This window comes from Atta colombica, unplaced genomic scaffold, assembly GCF_001594045.1.
Source record: "Atta colombica isolate Treedump-2 unplaced genomic scaffold, Acol1.0 scaffold153, whole genome shotgun sequence".
Classification (NCBI taxonomy): Eukaryota; Metazoa; Arthropoda; class Insecta; order Hymenoptera; family Formicidae; genus Atta; species Atta colombica.
Genome location: NW_017259243.1, coordinates 2,269,525 through 2,286,944, shown reverse-complemented (window position 1 = coordinate 2,286,944; position 17,420 = coordinate 2,269,525). Strand labels below are relative to the sequence as shown.

Genomic DNA, 17,420 nt, shown 5'->3' with positions numbered 1-17,420 from the left:
ATATATATATATATATATATATATACACACACACACACATATATAGCATAGCTATATATTTTTATATATGTATTTGTTAGAGCATAGTTTTTTCATGATAACTGTGTTTTCTCTGAATGAGATGAGAACATACTAGCTCATTTCCCTTTTTGTTATAGTCATATCTTTCGATCGTTAGAAAGATCCATTTCAACTTCCCTTCTTTTTTTTTTATTAGTAACAAATTTACATAGGCATACGGAAAATTATGGTTTATATTTTGTCTTCTAATCGGCAGAGGGATTCCGTAACACACTACTCGCTATACATTTATACAATCTTACGATATTCCTAAGCTTGAATCCACATGCATTAATCGAGGCAAATAAAATTTCTAGCTGTACTATCAGCTTTATCGATTGCTTGAGAAAAGATGGGGTATTTTTTTTTTGTCAAATTGTCATTTCTAGAATTGGAAGCCAAATGGTCGGGGAGATACAGAGATAGTCGAGATTAAGGAGAAAGAAAATGTCTTTCAGAATGAATTGCCTCAACCAGCATGCGTTAATTCACTTTTCATTCAGAATCATTTTCCACTTCATCATTACAGTTCGAACATTCATAGCGCGTCATATTATCAAAGTAACTACCCACAGTGAAACTAAGAGATTAGCATGAGTTCGTTAAAGAATGACCACTAAAAAAACAAATCCTCACTTGTTATATCTGTACATGTGCTGCTACCGCTCGCCACCAAGCTGCTGGCGCAGTAATATCTAAGTATCCCGAAATTGTTTCACTGAGGCAGCAACTTGGTAAAACGTCAGTATTCAGCGTTCATTATGGATCCTGGCTGGTATTTTGTGACGACTCACAGTTTTGCGGATTATGCATTTGAAGCGCTAAATGGGGTGTATGTACTGGAGAAGGTCCTGGTTGAGGTTGTTGTTCTTCTTGCATTTGTTGGATCATGGTAAAATCGGGATGGTACCTATAAAAAGGAATAATAAATACCTATAAATACCTATAAAAAGGAATAATACTGTTAAAAATCAGTTCGTTTATTATTAAAAAATTATTGTATTATTTACTATTAATTCTTTTATAAATAAAATAAAAATCCAATATTTATAGAGTTTATCTGTAAATTTTGAATTATAATATATAATCTATAATATATAATCATTTTTAATTTTGTTAAAAAATTTAGACAAATAAATATAAATTTTATAACTGATATTACTAGAAGCATATCAGTATAGAGAAGATACATATTATTACAACTTACTCCATAGATGCCCATGCTAAGCTTCTATTATTGCGTCTCTTAGTACTTCGGACTTGATATTTGGTTGGATTGATAGATTGATATTTATATGTATGTTGATATTTTTCTGCTTCTTCCGCACAATCTTCGCTTGTATCTTCAACTTCGGGTTCTTCAACATCGGGACACAGTTCACATGCTCGCTCTAATGTCTTCCTTGCACTATTGCTACGTTCCAAAACATAGCCATTTGCAGAATCATTAGATTGTGTTGGTGGTGACCAGTTATTGTACGCATGTGTGTATGGTGCCGTAGAAGCATATGGTCTCTGAAAACGATTTATTATACATTTGTAATCATCCTAATATCGAGTGACTTAATGTTCAGTTTCTGCTACATACTTTGTCAAGTTCGTCGTGGAGCCAATCAATGGCGTGACTCCATTTTCTTTTCAACTCTGGACTGTGATGTAAAAGCTGATGGGCTGGTCTACATTTACTAAAGAGCTGCACCATACATTTAATACACTGATAAGCCCTTTTCTGATAATGATTTTTACTTCTTTGTATCGTTTCAAATAAACCTTCTCGTTCGTCAGGAACTCCTGAAAGATATAATCTCATTGTATTGTGATACTAACGAACAATACTCGAAACAGAGTTTTATTAAAATTTACCCTTAAGTGCATTGTGTACGCGATGTGTCTGCCATGAATCCTCCATCAATAGTATCGCAAGCAGCAGATCTGTATGATGCCTTAACTCGTGAGTATAAGCGAATCCTATCTGCCATAACAGCTCACTAAGAACTGTTCGTGATAAATGTGGATTCTCCCAACAACAGTATTGCAATAATTTAACTGTATCTTCAGTCACATTAGCATCCTCAATCAATTTCTTAATGTAACTATATTCCAACAGATAGAATAAATATATTATATGAAATTCTATCCCGAAATTCCAAATTTGTGTTAATCCTTACCTGGTACGAATAAACAATATGTCAGCTGCTTGTGATTGGATGGGCATAAGATATTCTGACTGACACGCGGAATCGCCATATGGATTTGGTAAAGGTTCTGCACGAGGCTGCTGACTTGAATGTACTTTCGATGATACGTCGCAGCATCGTATTAGCATGCTAACTACTTGATGAAGTTTAGTCAATTCCGGATATTGATATTTTATAGTAGGACCTGGGCCTTCATCGATGGCGACTAACATAAACGTAACCGGTACATTTAACTGCAAATAATATTAAAAAATTGTTAAAATATTTCAAACATATTACATTTTTAGTGTCAGATAATAATATTAATATTTAAGACCCTATTCTCTTAACTCTGTACGTACTATTAACAACTGTTAACAACTGTAACAATATCGTTATTGTTGTGCAGATTTTGTACACAATGAAAGCTGTTAATAATCGTTTACGTAATTATGTAACATAATTATTAAATTATGTATTACCTTAAGCAATTGCGCCTTTTCGGCAAGACCAAGCGAAGCATACGCATGAAAGAGAGAAAAATAATGAGGAAGATGACGTCCATGATCCGAAATTTCACGGTGCAGCAGCGACAATACCGCATGTAACAAGTGATCACTGAGCGTTGCTACTGGATCTAAAAGTATAGCTAAAAATATTTACAAATTATAAAGTAAAGATTGTCAAGTGTCATTATATTGGTTGTATCTTTGAATTTTTATGCGAATCTTAGTACTCACTCGGTGCATTTAAACTGGGCGGAGCACATGGACCATCTTGCAAAGAAACATGTGCGAGGAATACCAAAATTTTGAGGAAAGCAGTACGCACCTCCGTACTAGGACAACTCAAGAGGTATTCGCAAAATCTATGGATAACAAATTATATTAATATTAAAACGCAAATATTTTTATGCATTATGTATTTAGAAAGTTTTAATACCTATGTGGATGATTGAACAGCACTTCATTAGCGAACCAAGAGCGCACTGCTTTACTGCTACGCAAATGATGACATACAATGTCATACCAATCTGTTGCCGTACCACGTAATGTTTTCTTAGTGTGGAAACCTGTATAGAAAAGGAATCTTGATGCTAACTGAAGAGATAGCATCGCAAGTTCTTCCGCTTCAGGGCTCTAAAATAGAATCGTCACGAGTTAGCGGAGTTCTGTTAAAAATACATCTAAGTACATGTGATGGACTCACAAGTTTTTCATTCAAATTTTGCCGATTAATATTATGAGGATTACAGGACACCAATTTCTTGATGAACTGAAAGTATTCAGCACTAAATTGATTTCGGTTGTGCATAAATTTTATATTTTGCTTTCGTACACTGTATTCTATTGCTGGTGGCATTTTCATAACTCCTAGTTTCGTATCTAAAGAATGTAAACGATAATGAGATTCGTCACGATTGATTTTTGTGGAAAATTTTCTCGATACTTACACAATGACAATTCATTTACACTTTTCATTAGAGAATTTTCTTCTACATCTAGTCTTGTATAAAATAACATATACGCATTCCACCATCGTTTCTGTTTGCGGTAACTCATCCGCTTGAGCATATGATCGAATACCTCTCCTAAATAATCACCACCAAAGCATTGAGATTTCATCTCTTCCTCCTCTTCCATTTTACATTCTGTTACATCACCATCATCAAATTTGTACCACTTTGCTGTACCGTCGTTCAGTCTGCAAAATTATTGAATAAAAATAGTTTATCAGTTAGAAATACTTCATACGTTTATATTTAAAATACCTGTGCAAAATGTAAGAATAATAATGGCCACCGCTAGCCTGACCACTATGAACGACGATACCAGTTAATTGATACTTCGTGCACGTTCCTTTTACAGATTCCTCATAATCACAGTCTATGACTTCTCCTTCCAATTTAGCTAAACCGGAGACAGTGTAAGGTTCCATGTCCAGATCACGTGGAAACTCAAAGTAATCATTAAATTTTATAGCACATACACGCTCAAAGTCATATTCAAATCTTTTCAACTGAATTGCTAAAATAGGCGGCAGCTTTTTCACACATAATCTCTTTACTGTTACAACCTGAAACCATAAAAGAAATACATAAAATCTCTAAGTAAATAAAATGTTATTTTTAAATAGAATGTATAACATAGCTGGCAAATTATTTTCATAATGTTTCTTTTAAAACAATTATTTTCATTATAATAAGGCTTTCTTATAGATTTTCAAAAATATATCGTCATAATCGTACCTTTTTGTTGCACTTATCACAATGATAGGCGTCTGCACCCTCCAGCAGTTCTCCTTTCACGTATTGTTCAAGAGAATCCAATAAATTACTGTGATTCCGTATGTCAACACTTATCACGCTGAATGGTTCCTCTTTGGAATATCTGAAGATAATGTAATGTGGTATTACAGTCTACCGAAGAAAGTAGAAAGTAAGAACTAAAAAGGTACCTATGAGGGCAACCTTTGCAGATTTTTTGGTCGCTGTATGAGCCACCAAGAATCTTGCCCATTATCTGCTCGTGTCCTAAGGCTTTCAATGCCTCATCTAGGCTTTCTACCAAACTCATGAAGAATTCTACTGCATCCTGTTGTTCTCTAAGATTTACAGGTTCGCCTTGAAGCCTATAAAAATTGAATTATCTCATTATTTAAAATGCTGAATATAATATATATCCCTATCAGTTTTATATTAATAAAATTGTACGAGAGTTTCTCTATGTTTTTCTTACAAACAAATTATTTTTAAAAAATTTTATTTTTACAAATAAAATTATATGTATTCTTACTTAAAGTGTTTCCATAGTCCTCTAGGTATGTAGTATTGTAATTTACTGTAAGCCAGATGACCAAATATTGCTTGCACTTGTTTCAAAATACCAATATTATATTCCTTTCTGGATTCATCGGCACCACACTTTTCTTCGTTCGTATCATTATCATTTGTTTCGATTGTCTGTTCCCCTTCAATTCTCTCCTCGCCCGAAAAATCCTCGTTCAAATCAATCGCCGCGCCTTCTGCTGCCAAAAGTCCAACTCTAATGCTTTCCACCATGTACAATTGCTGTAATACTGAATTCATATAACAAGTTGCCCCTGCATTCTTCAAGCCTACGAAGCCTTTAAGTGGCCTAAGCCCCACAGGCGGTAAATAATCCCACTCTACTAATGGTTCGTCCTTCTCGGAGTAAAACATGTCGGTGAGCATTGTGACTAGAAGTTTCATGTTGGGTACACAGCCTATGCAAAGACCTACGAGCAAGTCGAACGCAGCGCTGGTTGATTGAGGAGTAGTGCAAACTGGACACGCTTGTGAAGCGCTGAGTTCCCCGGTACTACGAAGTTGCAGCATGAGGCGAGATGCGGGGAACACAAAATCTTCGACCAGTTCCTTAATCAAATTAACCCCGTGCTTCTCGTCAGAACCAATCTCATATTTCTGATTCGATGGCAGGAAGGCTAACAGTTCCTTCGTTAGACCAAGATGACCCTCGAGCAAGGCTTCATCCACCTGACTCTCTCCAGTCTCCTTTACGTTATCGCGAACTTTTTTCAACCAAGCTATTTCGACGTTTAATAGTGTCTCTGCGGTCGTGAGGGGACAACCTGACATATGCGCGAAGTTCAATAATCGGCACAAAAGCTGAAAGTACTCGTGACTCTGTTTCGCGTTTTCCATAACGGTACTGTTTAAAACGGTGAAGAGAAGAGTTACGGTGACCAGTAGCGTTTGATGTCCACCACTGCACCATGTCGATATAAGAAAAAATTGTTCGCCGGCAGCGATTCTAATGGCTCTTGACGTACTAAGTAGCACAAGATCTATCAAGAAGGTATGCCATATTTTGTCTCTCGACAATGTTTCTAATGCCGATGGATTCAATACGAGAGCGATTGTCAGTACCTCGAGTGCTTCTTTGCACACAAGGACATCGTTATTATCGGGATTTCTCTGTTCTTTTTGGTTAGTCTCGTGCATCGAATGAAGTATTTCGTTCGATGCATTAATGTTGTTCAAGTTACCCGTAGATGCGGCCCACGCTAGTCTAATTATGGCACGTATAGTAGCCACATCCGGTAATTCCCATGAAAGGGCCTGCACGAAAAGCTGTCGACATCGATCAGCCTCGGGCCCACCGGATAGCATTCGATGCGCCAGATGCTGTGCTAGTTTGGCTGCCACACTTCTTAACATGTATTCGGTACTTTGATTCGGTACACTTTGAAGAGCCTGTTTCAATACTGTCACTCGACCGCGGTTGTTAACATGATTATCGTGATTCTCCGAAGTTCCAGTTTGCTGGACTTCATCCATCACGCATGCCATCACATTACCCATCACTGTAAGAAGAAGTTTGCACAATCTCAACACAGTTAGGTATGCAGACCGCTTCGTGGTTTCATCTGCATTTGGTAAAAACTTATTTTTGGTTAGCATATCGAGAATAACGCCCGCTTCGCCGCTTTTTATGAAATTATATTGAAATTCAAATGCTCTGTCTGACATAGGATCAAGAGCTGGCATCAACAAAGTGTATAACACCTAAAAAAAAAAAAAGAAAACTGTTATTTACAACAACGTACAAGGACTTACTAACTATTTAATGTATTAAATATTCACCTCTAAATTGTATAAAACTTGGCTAGGACTTGCAGTAAAAAATAGAGAATCTACTGTCGTATTCTGCTCGTTACAATGAGAAGGGTTCTGTAAAGCTTCATCATCTTTGTAATGACCAAATAGCCACTGTAATCTTGTTACAGTAAAGGTATCTGGCGGTACTAATTGTAAGAGATTTCGTGCACCATCACGCAATTGTGAATGCTGAAGAGTACAGCCAAGATCTGCTAATTGAAAGAAAAATGTCGCATATTGCGATCTTTGTGACATTACCTAAAACAAAGTCGCATTGTTAGAACAAATGTACGATGCGATATAATTAACTGAGTTTATAAATTTTACATTAAACTTACCACGCCAGGTAAACTATTCTCTGCCTCTACATTCGGCCCGTCGTATGGATGATGCGGAGAACTAGTAGAGCTATCAGAGCTACTATCCGGTGAGCTTGGCATATTGCTATTTACTTGACTGAGTTTTGCAGACAATAACTAAACAAAACACAATCGTTAACTATGTATGTATCAAGATTCCTTTCTTTCATTTGTCTCCATTAATACTTAATTAACCATTTACCATTTTGTCTCTCAGGGGAATCTGAGAAAGGAGTTTTCTATCATCAGATTGTTCTAGCGATTCTCCATTAATAAATAAATCGAGTTTTACATTTGTTCCACTTGCTTTAATCCTGCGTAATATTTGACGTCTCAATGAAGCTAAAGTGTCATTGCTATGGGTAAAGATATCTATGTCGTCAACGTTTCGACCAGGACTCGCAAAACGAATAACAAGTGATAGATGCTTGCCACGAGCTGCTCTGTAATTAGAATAAATATTACGCTATCACTGTATATAAGACAAAAGTATTGTTATCAATATGTGCGATTTAAGTAAATACCTATGTAATGGTAATATTTTTCGTTCTCCTGGAAAAGCTGTATCACACTCGTTTATGTATTCCTGTAAGACTTTCATAACACGACACATTTTTATGGCTTCCATTTTAATCTTGTTTGTCATTTGTTCTTCGCGATCCTCCTTTCCATCTAGATATACTCTGCTTAAAACAGTCACAGTATCATAATGAGCTTTCAATCTGTCCATACATTCCGCTATATATGTTTCATGAAATGCTAAAACAGACGACTGCAACCGCGGTCCTAAATTAGTGTTCACTTCTTTTAAGAGTTCTATGCCTCTGTTTGCAATTTCTTCTGGGCTATTTGTTACTACCTGTAGACAGATAAGATTACCATTATACAAGTATATGAAAAAAAAAAAATGAAAAAATGCAAATTCTATAAAATTATATAGATAATCAAAGAAATAAACAAATACTACATACTCTCCACAAATAATCAGTTCCAATTAAATCCACATCATCCATAAGAAATGTTCTACGTTTCAGTTTCAATTTTCCTTCCTTAGAATTAACAGCTTTAAAAAATCTTTCATAACATTTAATACCGCTTTCTGTAAGCAATGTCGGATCTAACTGCAGTATATTGTTTTGAAAAAAATCCTTGTTTATTGCTGGATCCAGATCCGGTTCGTCTCCCATAAGTTTAGAAAACCATTTAAAGCATGCCTCACGATCCGAAACAAATACACCTTGCTCAGCTAAACATTGCCAAATTTGTTCTGCTTGATCAGCACATAGCCATAATTGTCCATCCTATGAAAAGAATCATATCATGTTATTCGTATTAAAAATTCATTTAGGCTATTCTAAAAATCTGGAACATACCTTTAATAAGAAACGCAAGAAATTTAATCTTTCTTGCACTTGCATAATATGATTATATCGATCATCAGGCATAAAAGTATTTGCATCGATTTCAGGATTTTCTTTTACCAATTGCCGCACTTTATCCATATAATTTGTTAAGCTATTTGTTACAAGAATGACTACTGAATGTTCATTTTGTAAACGTTCTATTACTTCTTGTCTATATAGTAACAGGAAAGAATAAAATTAATTTAACAATTTATTACATTTATATGTGTGTTAATGTAATGTACCATTAATGTGCCATTGTACCTGTAATGCATATGATGGCTACGCTGACTATGACCTAGGTTGGGATTTGGTTCATAAAGGCAACATATTTCTCGAATTTGTTTCAATGCAGGAAGAGCCCACTTATCACCATTTTTCAATTCTTCAACGCACTTGTCTACCCAAATTGCCTTTTGCGCATCTCTCTCTTGCGAGCATGAGTAATCGAGAATTTTTACATGAGCGTTCAGTGCCTGATCCATGATCTCTGTAGGGACTTCATCAGAATGTGCCAAAGTCCAAAAGAGTGTTAACACCTGGTAGTAGAATAAAAAAAAATTATCTGCACATCTAAAATATATTTATGTTCAAATATGTATATTTAAGACAATTCAACCTTATGCGCCATAACACCATCTTTATCATCTTCCGCAAGTCTCCTGATCAATTCTAATAGTTTTTCCCGTTGTTTCTTGTTGGCAGTTCTCCAACTTGTCTGAAATATTAGCATATTTCATCAATTTAAACATTCTATTCAGTAATTTAATCTATCAATTATACTACTGCGATAAATACCTGAAAACATTCAAATAGATGATCAAGTTGTTCAGGACTAAAATCCCAAGCTAATTTGGCTAACAAGTCATGAACATTCTTCACAATTGCTTCATGTTTACCAGCTTGTGCAGCCCAAACAGCATCTAAATCTTCTAATGTAAGTGCACGTTCTTTTATAATAAAGCGTAAAATTTTTTCCAGTTTCTCTACATATTGCGGCTGATGCAATGAATCCCTCAATACGATTTCCAATACTCCATTGTCTTTAATCCATTTCTGTATCACAAATATAAGCACTTCTTATTTTACAAAGGACTCATAATATATACAAGGCGTTTTCTATTTGATGATAAGTCGACACAAGTGTCGTTCTTTCTTTGTTATTTCACTGAATATTAAGAAAGATAAAATGATACTTATGTTAACTTATGTCACTAAACGGAAAGTATAATTGTCAAACTCATGATATTTGCAAAATACTCGAGCAATTAATAATATATTTGAATTAAGATATTTTAAAAGATCATTAAATTATTAGTACAGCTAGTGTTATGAATTTTTGGACAAGACTTACTGCCATACGCTCTGCTGTAAGCCACTCCTCTTCCTCTGCTATTGTGTTGCGATGTTGATGATAACTAACACTAGATATTACTTTATTAACTTCATTTAAAGCATTCATCTTTCCATTAAACGAAGAAATTTGTAAGAGTCTCAATATCATTTTCAGTCTCAGTATTTCCAAATTCTTTATCATTTCTTCCTGATGAGGCACGCGCGACACCAAGCATTTAGCAGCTTTGATTATAGCTGATATTGCATCGTTTTTTGATTCATTTTTTGCCTCTTTCTTCAACTCGTCATCAGTTAAATTATTCAAAATAAGAGGTACCATTTCCTATATGTAACAATGCTTTGCATTACTCTCAAATAAAAATAAATAAATAATCAATGATAATAAATTGAGACTATACTTACAACAATAGGCATCAGATATTTAACTATTGTGTGAACAGTTAATAGTTCATAACATAAGCCAAACGGTCTGATTAAAGCATAAATAACTGGCACTGTTAAATTACGTCCACTTTGAAATCTCGAAAGCAAAATTTCAAATCCATTGAGACTCCCAAATCTGAAATAAAAGTTTGTGTTAAATTTATGTTAAAGTAAAACGTTTTGTACATATACAAAACTTGATAAAAAAATACCTGTTTATAAGATCTACTAGCCAACCACGAGGAGCTCGTGAATCAGATGGTGGGCGAGCATAAAGTTCCTCATCAGGAATATCACTACCAGGAGGAACAGTTTCCGAAACTCTTATTGCATTTACTGTGTGAAATCTGAAACAAATTTGGACAATTTAGAACAATCACATAGAAAACTTGTATTTACATAATTTCACAATAACAATATTCTTACTTACTTATTACTAGGATTAAAAACCATGGCCAATAAATCAAGTAGAGGAAACCAGTCCTCATCTAATTTAAGGACACATAGTTCCACCAAACGTGCACAATTAGTATTGATACAATTATGAATATTTAATTTCCAACTGTTCACTGCATCATCTGTTAATATCTTGGTAAATGAGATTGTGAGACCTTCTCGAAAAAAGCGCTGACACGCTTCACTTTGTACATCAATTCCTATAATACAGTAAAAACAAAATTAATGCATCTTATAAATACAAAATAAGCGCTCCTATATAAAAATGTTGAAACATCATAAAGATGAAATTATTTTTCTGGCATGTGCAAGAAAACAATCAATCTTAAAAATTTATAAACAATACAAAACCTTTTTTACAAAGTTCGATACTGGCTTGTAACAGGCACTCTAATTCTTGTTCGGGCAGAACTGGTACAACCCATCGTGGACTAGAAATCTTTTCATGAAGCATATTAAGTTTGAAAATAGGAAACTCAGGCTCTTCATGAAGCTGGTTGCTATCTTCTACTGTAGTGATAGCATCATTGTTGCATTCTGTTTGTACCACATTCTCGGTGAGTTGAAGTCCCGACATTGTATCAGCCAATTGCTGTGGACCTGGTGGACTGTGCATCTGTAGAGATATTTTTTTTCAAAATCCATTTTCACTTTATCACAATCGAGATATGTTTCACGCTACTTTCATTGGTTGGCTCTCAAATCTATGTACCTGCGTATTTTGCTGGCTGTCGGAAGGGTCTATGCCAACTCCCTGGCCCCTAGTGGCAATCGTCATTTTACACGTTCTTTGTTATGCCTTAATTGTCTCAATATTTCTTGGTCCAATGATTACACCACCAATAACAAGCATCCAGCTTATATACTGACATTAAATATAATTATATCCTAAAGGCCTTGTTTTAATAAACTATACCTACATTATCTGTAACAAAGGAAAGGAATTTTAACAACACGTTCTTGGACACTGATAAAAAGCACAACTAAGCAGATGTGTCGTCAAGTTGTTTAACTATATTGTCCTCAATAGCATAGTCAAACTAACAACGACAATCATCAAATTCAATTTACAATCCAAGCATGCGAGAATTTAAATTTGTCACAGCATCGCGATGGCACAGTTACATAAGCGTTTATTTTCTCGAGGAAGACCCAACGAGTGACAATTCGCGAATCAATGTATAATCGGCAGGACAAAGACTAATATAATCATTATCATCTTCAAGAAAATCTCGAGCGTATAAATCGGCGCGATTTGATTCCACAGCTATGGATGGAGCATCTCGACCGGGATTGAATGCATCTACAAATGCGTGCGAGATTTTATCAAATAATGCGATTTTATCAAACATGCGAAATGACGCATGTTACGGGCGCTTCAACGGAACGGCGTGAGCCGTTGAGCAACGGCACGCGGACGGGATAGAAAATTAAAGGCGAACAGGAACGGCGGTTGCGAACGGTTAACTTTCAAGACACGCGCAACACAACTTGGACTAGTTGTCAACGTCGACGTCATCGTCGTCGCTCGCTCGGATGTCCCGCTGACGCACGGCCGAACTGTCAACGTCGTCAAGATACTCCGAGGAGGGAGCGGCCATGCCGGTCGGCGGAGGCCTCATCCGAGGAGTGGTGCGCATCGCGAGCACGCGTCTTCCCTGGGGAATCGGACGCAGCCGGCGATCGGCCCGCCCACGTCGCGGCAAGATACGCCACGCGCCATCGAGAGACGTGAAATCGGCGTAGCGCTACTTGACTGGCGGACAACTGGCGAGCGACTTTGTCGGGATGCCTGACCGTGAGTCGCTCGAACCGCCGCCGAGACGCGCCGATCCCTGCGAACTCCAGACCATCCGCAACGGTCGACGGTGACAGCAACCGTGCGGGTCCGCTACCTACGCAATTACAACAATCCTCGCGGTCCAGGCAGCGCCTATTTTCGCCCCGTTCGCTTCGACCGGGCTACCACTCCGGACAAAATGGCGACTATCCTAACGATTGGCACTGCCGTGTATTAACAAAAGCGCCGATATTCCGGCCCGATAACCGACCGTGATCACGCAAGTCGCGTCATGTTGTGCGGAAGGACATCCGGGGCCGTTGACGATCCGCGCGTTGCATCTCAACCCCTGGGGAACGCACCTTTACATAGTAAACGTGGTAGAAATTCGTGTGTTGCACTTTTTTGACGTGACGTTACGGAACTCAACTCGCAAAATCTGTAAACACGACTGCCGCGGCGCTGCAGTGCTCGCCCGAGACGACGTGCGTGCACGACGGGGTGACGAGCGACGCCTGCGATTGGCCCTGGATCTCTTGTCGCTGAACATCGCTGAACGTCGCTGAACGTCGCCGTCGATAGCGCGGGAACGTTCGATCAATGTCGTTCACACTAGGAGCTTTATTCTCGAAAGATATTGCACGTATTAGGAAAATTTATATTCCCAAAAATATTAGAGAAATCTATAATAATAATAATACAAAAGTAAAGTACTTTCATACATTTTGTACGCGATATTTTTTGAGAATAAGCTTCAGATCCTTTCGATTCATTTCAAGAAGTCGCGATGATGTTCTGATGAAAATTTTTCTTAGAATTTTTATATAAAATTTCTCCGAATTTTTAGATAGAAATGGACCCTAAAGTGATTTCTTAATTAATTTAACTCTGCGCGAAATAGAATTGCTTAAAAAAAATTGTCATTTTCCGATAAATCTAATCTTTCTTGTTATCAAATAAAAAATTAATTCTATTCATGTTAACAAAGCAGGACTCGCATTAACTAAGTATTACTCGATAAGTTACATTAATCGTAGGTGATCCAAATTTCTAACAGTAGTTTAGTTGCTCGATATTTTTCTGTGGATAGAATTACTAATTGTTCGTAGTTTGAAACGAAAAAAAATTGAATAAATATAACGAATTATAGTTATAATAATACAAGTGCTTTAGTTCAAGTACTTCTGTTAAGTCAATTAGTTAAAAGTTCAATCAATTTTATTGATTCAATTATATTATAATAATTATATCTTATTATTAAATAAACAATTATTTAATCAAATTTTGATTAAAGTTGTCTTCTAAAACAAATTTCCTATTATCTATTTCTTCTTCTTGCTATGCATTTTGTTACAAGATAGAAAATAAGGCAAAAATAACATATTTTTATTGTTGTATTTTTAATAATGTTATGCACTTGAAATGAAAGAAGCAATATTTTAATAAAATAAAAGAGAAATATAAAACGTGTAAACAAAGAGATATATTCTTGTTATTTAAATTATTATCTTGTATTATTTTCTATCATATTTTTTCGCATTCAGACTACTATTTTGTATTAAAATTAATTCTTTGTATTAAAATTAATTCTTGTCGCAAATATAGACACTAACATTTTTACATAAAAAAATAACTGAATTTTACGCGTTTTTTCGTGAAATAAGTTTTAAAATGTAAATTACGAGCTTATTTTGGTGAACAGGGCATATCTCATTTGATATCCAATCAACAACTTCTTTAGAAATTTATTTTCATAAATGTCATCTGACTGTACATAACATTCGTAATTACTATTCTTGTATATATCATATTAGTTTCTTATTAATATGTTCTTATATATTCTTTAAGTGCAGTTGAATAGATTTTGTCATTTTGGAAAAATGTTTCAATGCTTTATTTATATTTAATAATTATACAATTACGCTAATTATACTTATGTCCATGTTGAAAATTACAAAAAAAATGTATACCCTAATATAATACAAAAAAAAAATTGCAATTTAAATTTTCATCTAAAAATATCGTACATAAGAAAGAACAAAACTTAATTAGAACATAATCAAAATAATAATATAAGTGAAAAAATGTTAAGTATACAAATTTCAAGTATACAAGTATACAATTTAAGTATACAAAAAGTTTCCTTTTCAGAAATTGATAATCATTATCTTCATCTGAATATCATAATTTTCGATTGCAAAAGACTACACCAGATAATATTTTTATAAATGCGCAGAATAATAAGATATTTAAATGCAAAATCTACTGCACTAAATATTTGTTACACAAGACTTCAAATATTAAAAAATAATTTTTCGTACAAAAGAAGATAAAACAGTGTGAACAGATTATAAGAACAGTAATATATTTTCATATTGTCGAAAACGCATTTGAGAAAATTCCAATAAATTTTTAATCATAATAATGAACTTTTAGCTAGTCAATAAGCAGCTTTCGTTAATTTAGTAATGATTATTCAAATGCACACAATGATTTAAAACTTTAAGATTTTTAGTTAAGATTGGTAATAAACACTGCAATATTATCTCTATCATCATCTCTCAATGTATATTAGTAATAAATTCAGGAAATACATAAGTAATCCTCCACTAATACTAAATACGATACTATTAGCAGAGTTCTTTGTTGATTAAAACTAATATAATTGTCTGTTATTATTTATGTGTACGAACACAATTCTTGGATTCAGTCAAAACGGAACTTTTTATATGCATTCAGTATCGATTGGTAACTGATGAGAGAAGAGAGGAGATATTTTCAGATTTGATTGTATCCAAAATTTCTCATAATCTCGTTGTTTTTTTCAAGTTGTAAAGGTGAACAATTTGTTTTTCACCTACAAGTGTCTCTTGCAATCATTTTATTTCAAAAAAGCCACTTTTGTCATAGCTTTATCTGTTTATCGAGTTATTCTGTTTAATATTTGGATGATTTATCATAAAGTTAACTCTTCAAGTTCTTTTAGCAATTCATCTTCCTTTTTAATCTTGTCTAATTGATTAATTTCTAATTGTTTTCCTGCTTTCAACTGCTCTTTCAATTTCGAAATTTGATCTAATTTCTGTGACACAAATTGAAATTGTTAATTCTTAATAATAATGGAAACAGAAGAAAAAAACATCATATTAGATATTCGAATGATATACTTACACTCGTTATTTTCTTTATTTTTTTATTTTTTTCAGGATCGTCAGTTAGTTCTATTTTTATGCTCGTTGTTGTACTTGAAACATGCTCGGTTGGATTGTTAGACTCTAATTCTTTTTTAGCTTTTTTTGCTTCTCGATTCTTCTTCATTTTTAATGCAGCTTTTGATGGATTTGCTATAAATAAATAAACAACAAATTAGAATTAACAAATTGAAATAGAATTACAATAAAATATTTTTTTCATATATATTTATATATTTACATTCACTTGATTTAGAAGGCATCTCAAGATCATCATGTAACTTAAATGTAATATTTTGTCCTCTGGCACATGGTGGTCTGTATGCTTCTTTTGGTGCTAGAAATATACACACAAATTGCTATATTTATTACTATATTTATTTTGAAAATGTTTAGAAACATATTCTAAAATCATCATAATATGATTATTACCTTGCGATTGATTATCATTAGTGACAATTCCCTCAACTGCTTTGTAACTAATAGGTTTTTGTGGGAAAACATTCGAAGGGAAACTTTGCCACGCTACTTCCCAAAGTTCTTCTTGGTTATTCCATGGTCGTTGATATATCAATGAGCCGGTATAATGCCAAATTTTAAATCTATATAATAATTTAATACACATATTAATTTTGCAACAGAGATAAATATATTTTTAATTTAGCACAATTTCTTTTAGTATATATTTATTAGTATATTTATTTACCCATTGGTAATTCGTAATCTAGGTGCTGTAGTTGCAGTCATGAAATGTTCTCCATCTGGTGACCACCGCAGCAGTGTAGTATCTGGTGCATCAGTTTTAGCAATGAGTTTTCTATTAATGACATCCCATAATTCGATGCCGCTCCTAAGATTACCAAATCCAGCCAAAAGCAATAGTACACAGTAGTCAAGGAAATGAATGCATAAATAAATACTTTCAATATATACAATTACTTTCTACTACAAGAGTACTATCTATAATTAACAACTATTTAGTTATTCAGTTATCAATAATATCAATATGTACATTAGTTCGTAATAAGATAGTAAAAGGATATTGTTGCCATGTGGATTATAATATATACTATTTCTATACAACATGCCAAACTCAAAGACAGCTTCACATTTACAATTAAATAACGTTGTTTTAGATGGCATAAAGCCATATATCACACAAAATTCTGTGTTCCTGGGAGACCATTCTACTGCATGTATAGGACCTTCTTTACCTAGCAGAAGAATTTCTATATGTTATTATTTTAAAATTAATTTCATTTATTCTGAATTTTCAATTAGTATTGAAAATTTAGAATAAATGAAATTAATTTTAAAATAATATAATTGAATAATATAATTGAAAACAACAATATTTTAATATAGACTTACTGAGCATAACCATAGCAGTCTCCCCTTTTATATTGAGATGATGCAATGTCTGTTTTCCATAATATGATGCACCGGTCTTATCAACTTCTGTGTTTGTCATCAATAAGACATTTGTTCCACATTGATTCCAATACATATCGACTTTATCTGCCTAAAAAATAATAATAATAAATCAAATAAAAGAAACTAATATATATATATA

General features: G+C 34.3%; 2 protein-coding genes across 3 annotated transcripts in view; both read right to left on the bottom strand.

Annotated features, from left to right (window-relative positions):
* Positions 1–148: 148 nt before the first annotated feature.
* On the bottom strand, positions 149–13,083 carry LOC108685517 (probable ubiquitin carboxyl-terminal hydrolase FAF-X). 2 transcript variants are annotated; one of them, XM_018190343.1, is made up of 30 exons: positions 13,019–13,083; positions 11,589–11,801; positions 11,228–11,492; positions 10,851–11,076; positions 10,633–10,767; positions 10,400–10,556; positions 9,996–10,319; positions 9,440–9,697; positions 9,261–9,359; positions 8,906–9,180; positions 8,612–8,813; positions 8,210–8,539; positions 7,763–8,097; positions 7,441–7,681; positions 7,218–7,355; positions 6,865–7,137; positions 5,033–6,786; positions 4,695–4,868; positions 4,486–4,627; positions 4,009–4,313; positions 3,691–3,941; positions 3,447–3,622; positions 3,180–3,376; positions 2,978–3,105; positions 2,720–2,886; positions 2,229–2,491; positions 1,924–2,153; positions 1,649–1,851; positions 1,268–1,575; positions 149–970 (listed from the first exon to the last, which is right to left on the bottom strand). In XM_018190343.1, the coding sequence occupies exons 2-30, from the start codon at positions 11,652–11,654 to the stop codon at positions 820–822; spliced, it is 7,773 nt and encodes a 2,590-aa protein (XP_018045832.1). In that variant the 5' UTR covers positions 11,655–11,801; positions 13,019–13,083; the 3' UTR covers positions 149–819. The 2 variants fall into 2 exon arrangements, with proteins under 2 accessions (XP_018045832.1, XP_018045834.1); XM_018190345.1 differs by having other exon boundaries at positions 2,720–2,874.
* A 2,238-nt stretch (positions 13,084–15,321) lies between these two features.
* Positions 15,322–17,420, bottom strand: part of LOC108685375 (eukaryotic translation initiation factor 2A) — a 4,690-nt gene continuing 2,591 nt past the window's right edge. The window contains exons 5-11 of the mRNA XM_018190133.1: positions 17,219–17,369; positions 16,891–17,061; positions 16,554–16,728; positions 16,280–16,449; positions 16,089–16,184; positions 15,828–16,000; positions 15,322–15,738 (exon numbers count right to left, since the gene is read on the bottom strand). Coding sequence (XP_018045622.1) covers positions 15,613–15,738; positions 15,828–16,000; positions 16,089–16,184; positions 16,280–16,449; positions 16,554–16,728; positions 16,891–17,061; positions 17,219–17,369 — 1,062 coding nt within the window. The 3' untranslated portion in view covers positions 15,322–15,612. The remainder of the gene's footprint in view (positions 15,739–15,827; positions 16,001–16,088; positions 16,185–16,279; positions 16,450–16,553; positions 16,729–16,890; positions 17,062–17,218; positions 17,370–17,420) is intronic.

What these genes read in the sequence shown, in the direction of transcription:
- LOC108685517 (XM_018190343.1), bottom strand. Translation starts at nt 11,654, where the DNA reads ATGACGATTGCCACTAGGGGCCAGGGAGTTGGCATAGACCCTTCCGAC. An exon ending in AAAATATTACCATTACATAG is followed by an intron (nt 7,682 to 7,762) that starts GTATTTACTTAA and finishes TTCTAATTACAG; the next exon opens with AGCAGCTCGTGGCAAGCATC. An exon ending in CGTACACAATGCACTTAAGG is followed by an intron (nt 1,852 to 1,923) that starts GTAAATTTTAAT and finishes TATATCTTTCAG; the next exon opens with GAGTTCCTGACGAACGAGAA.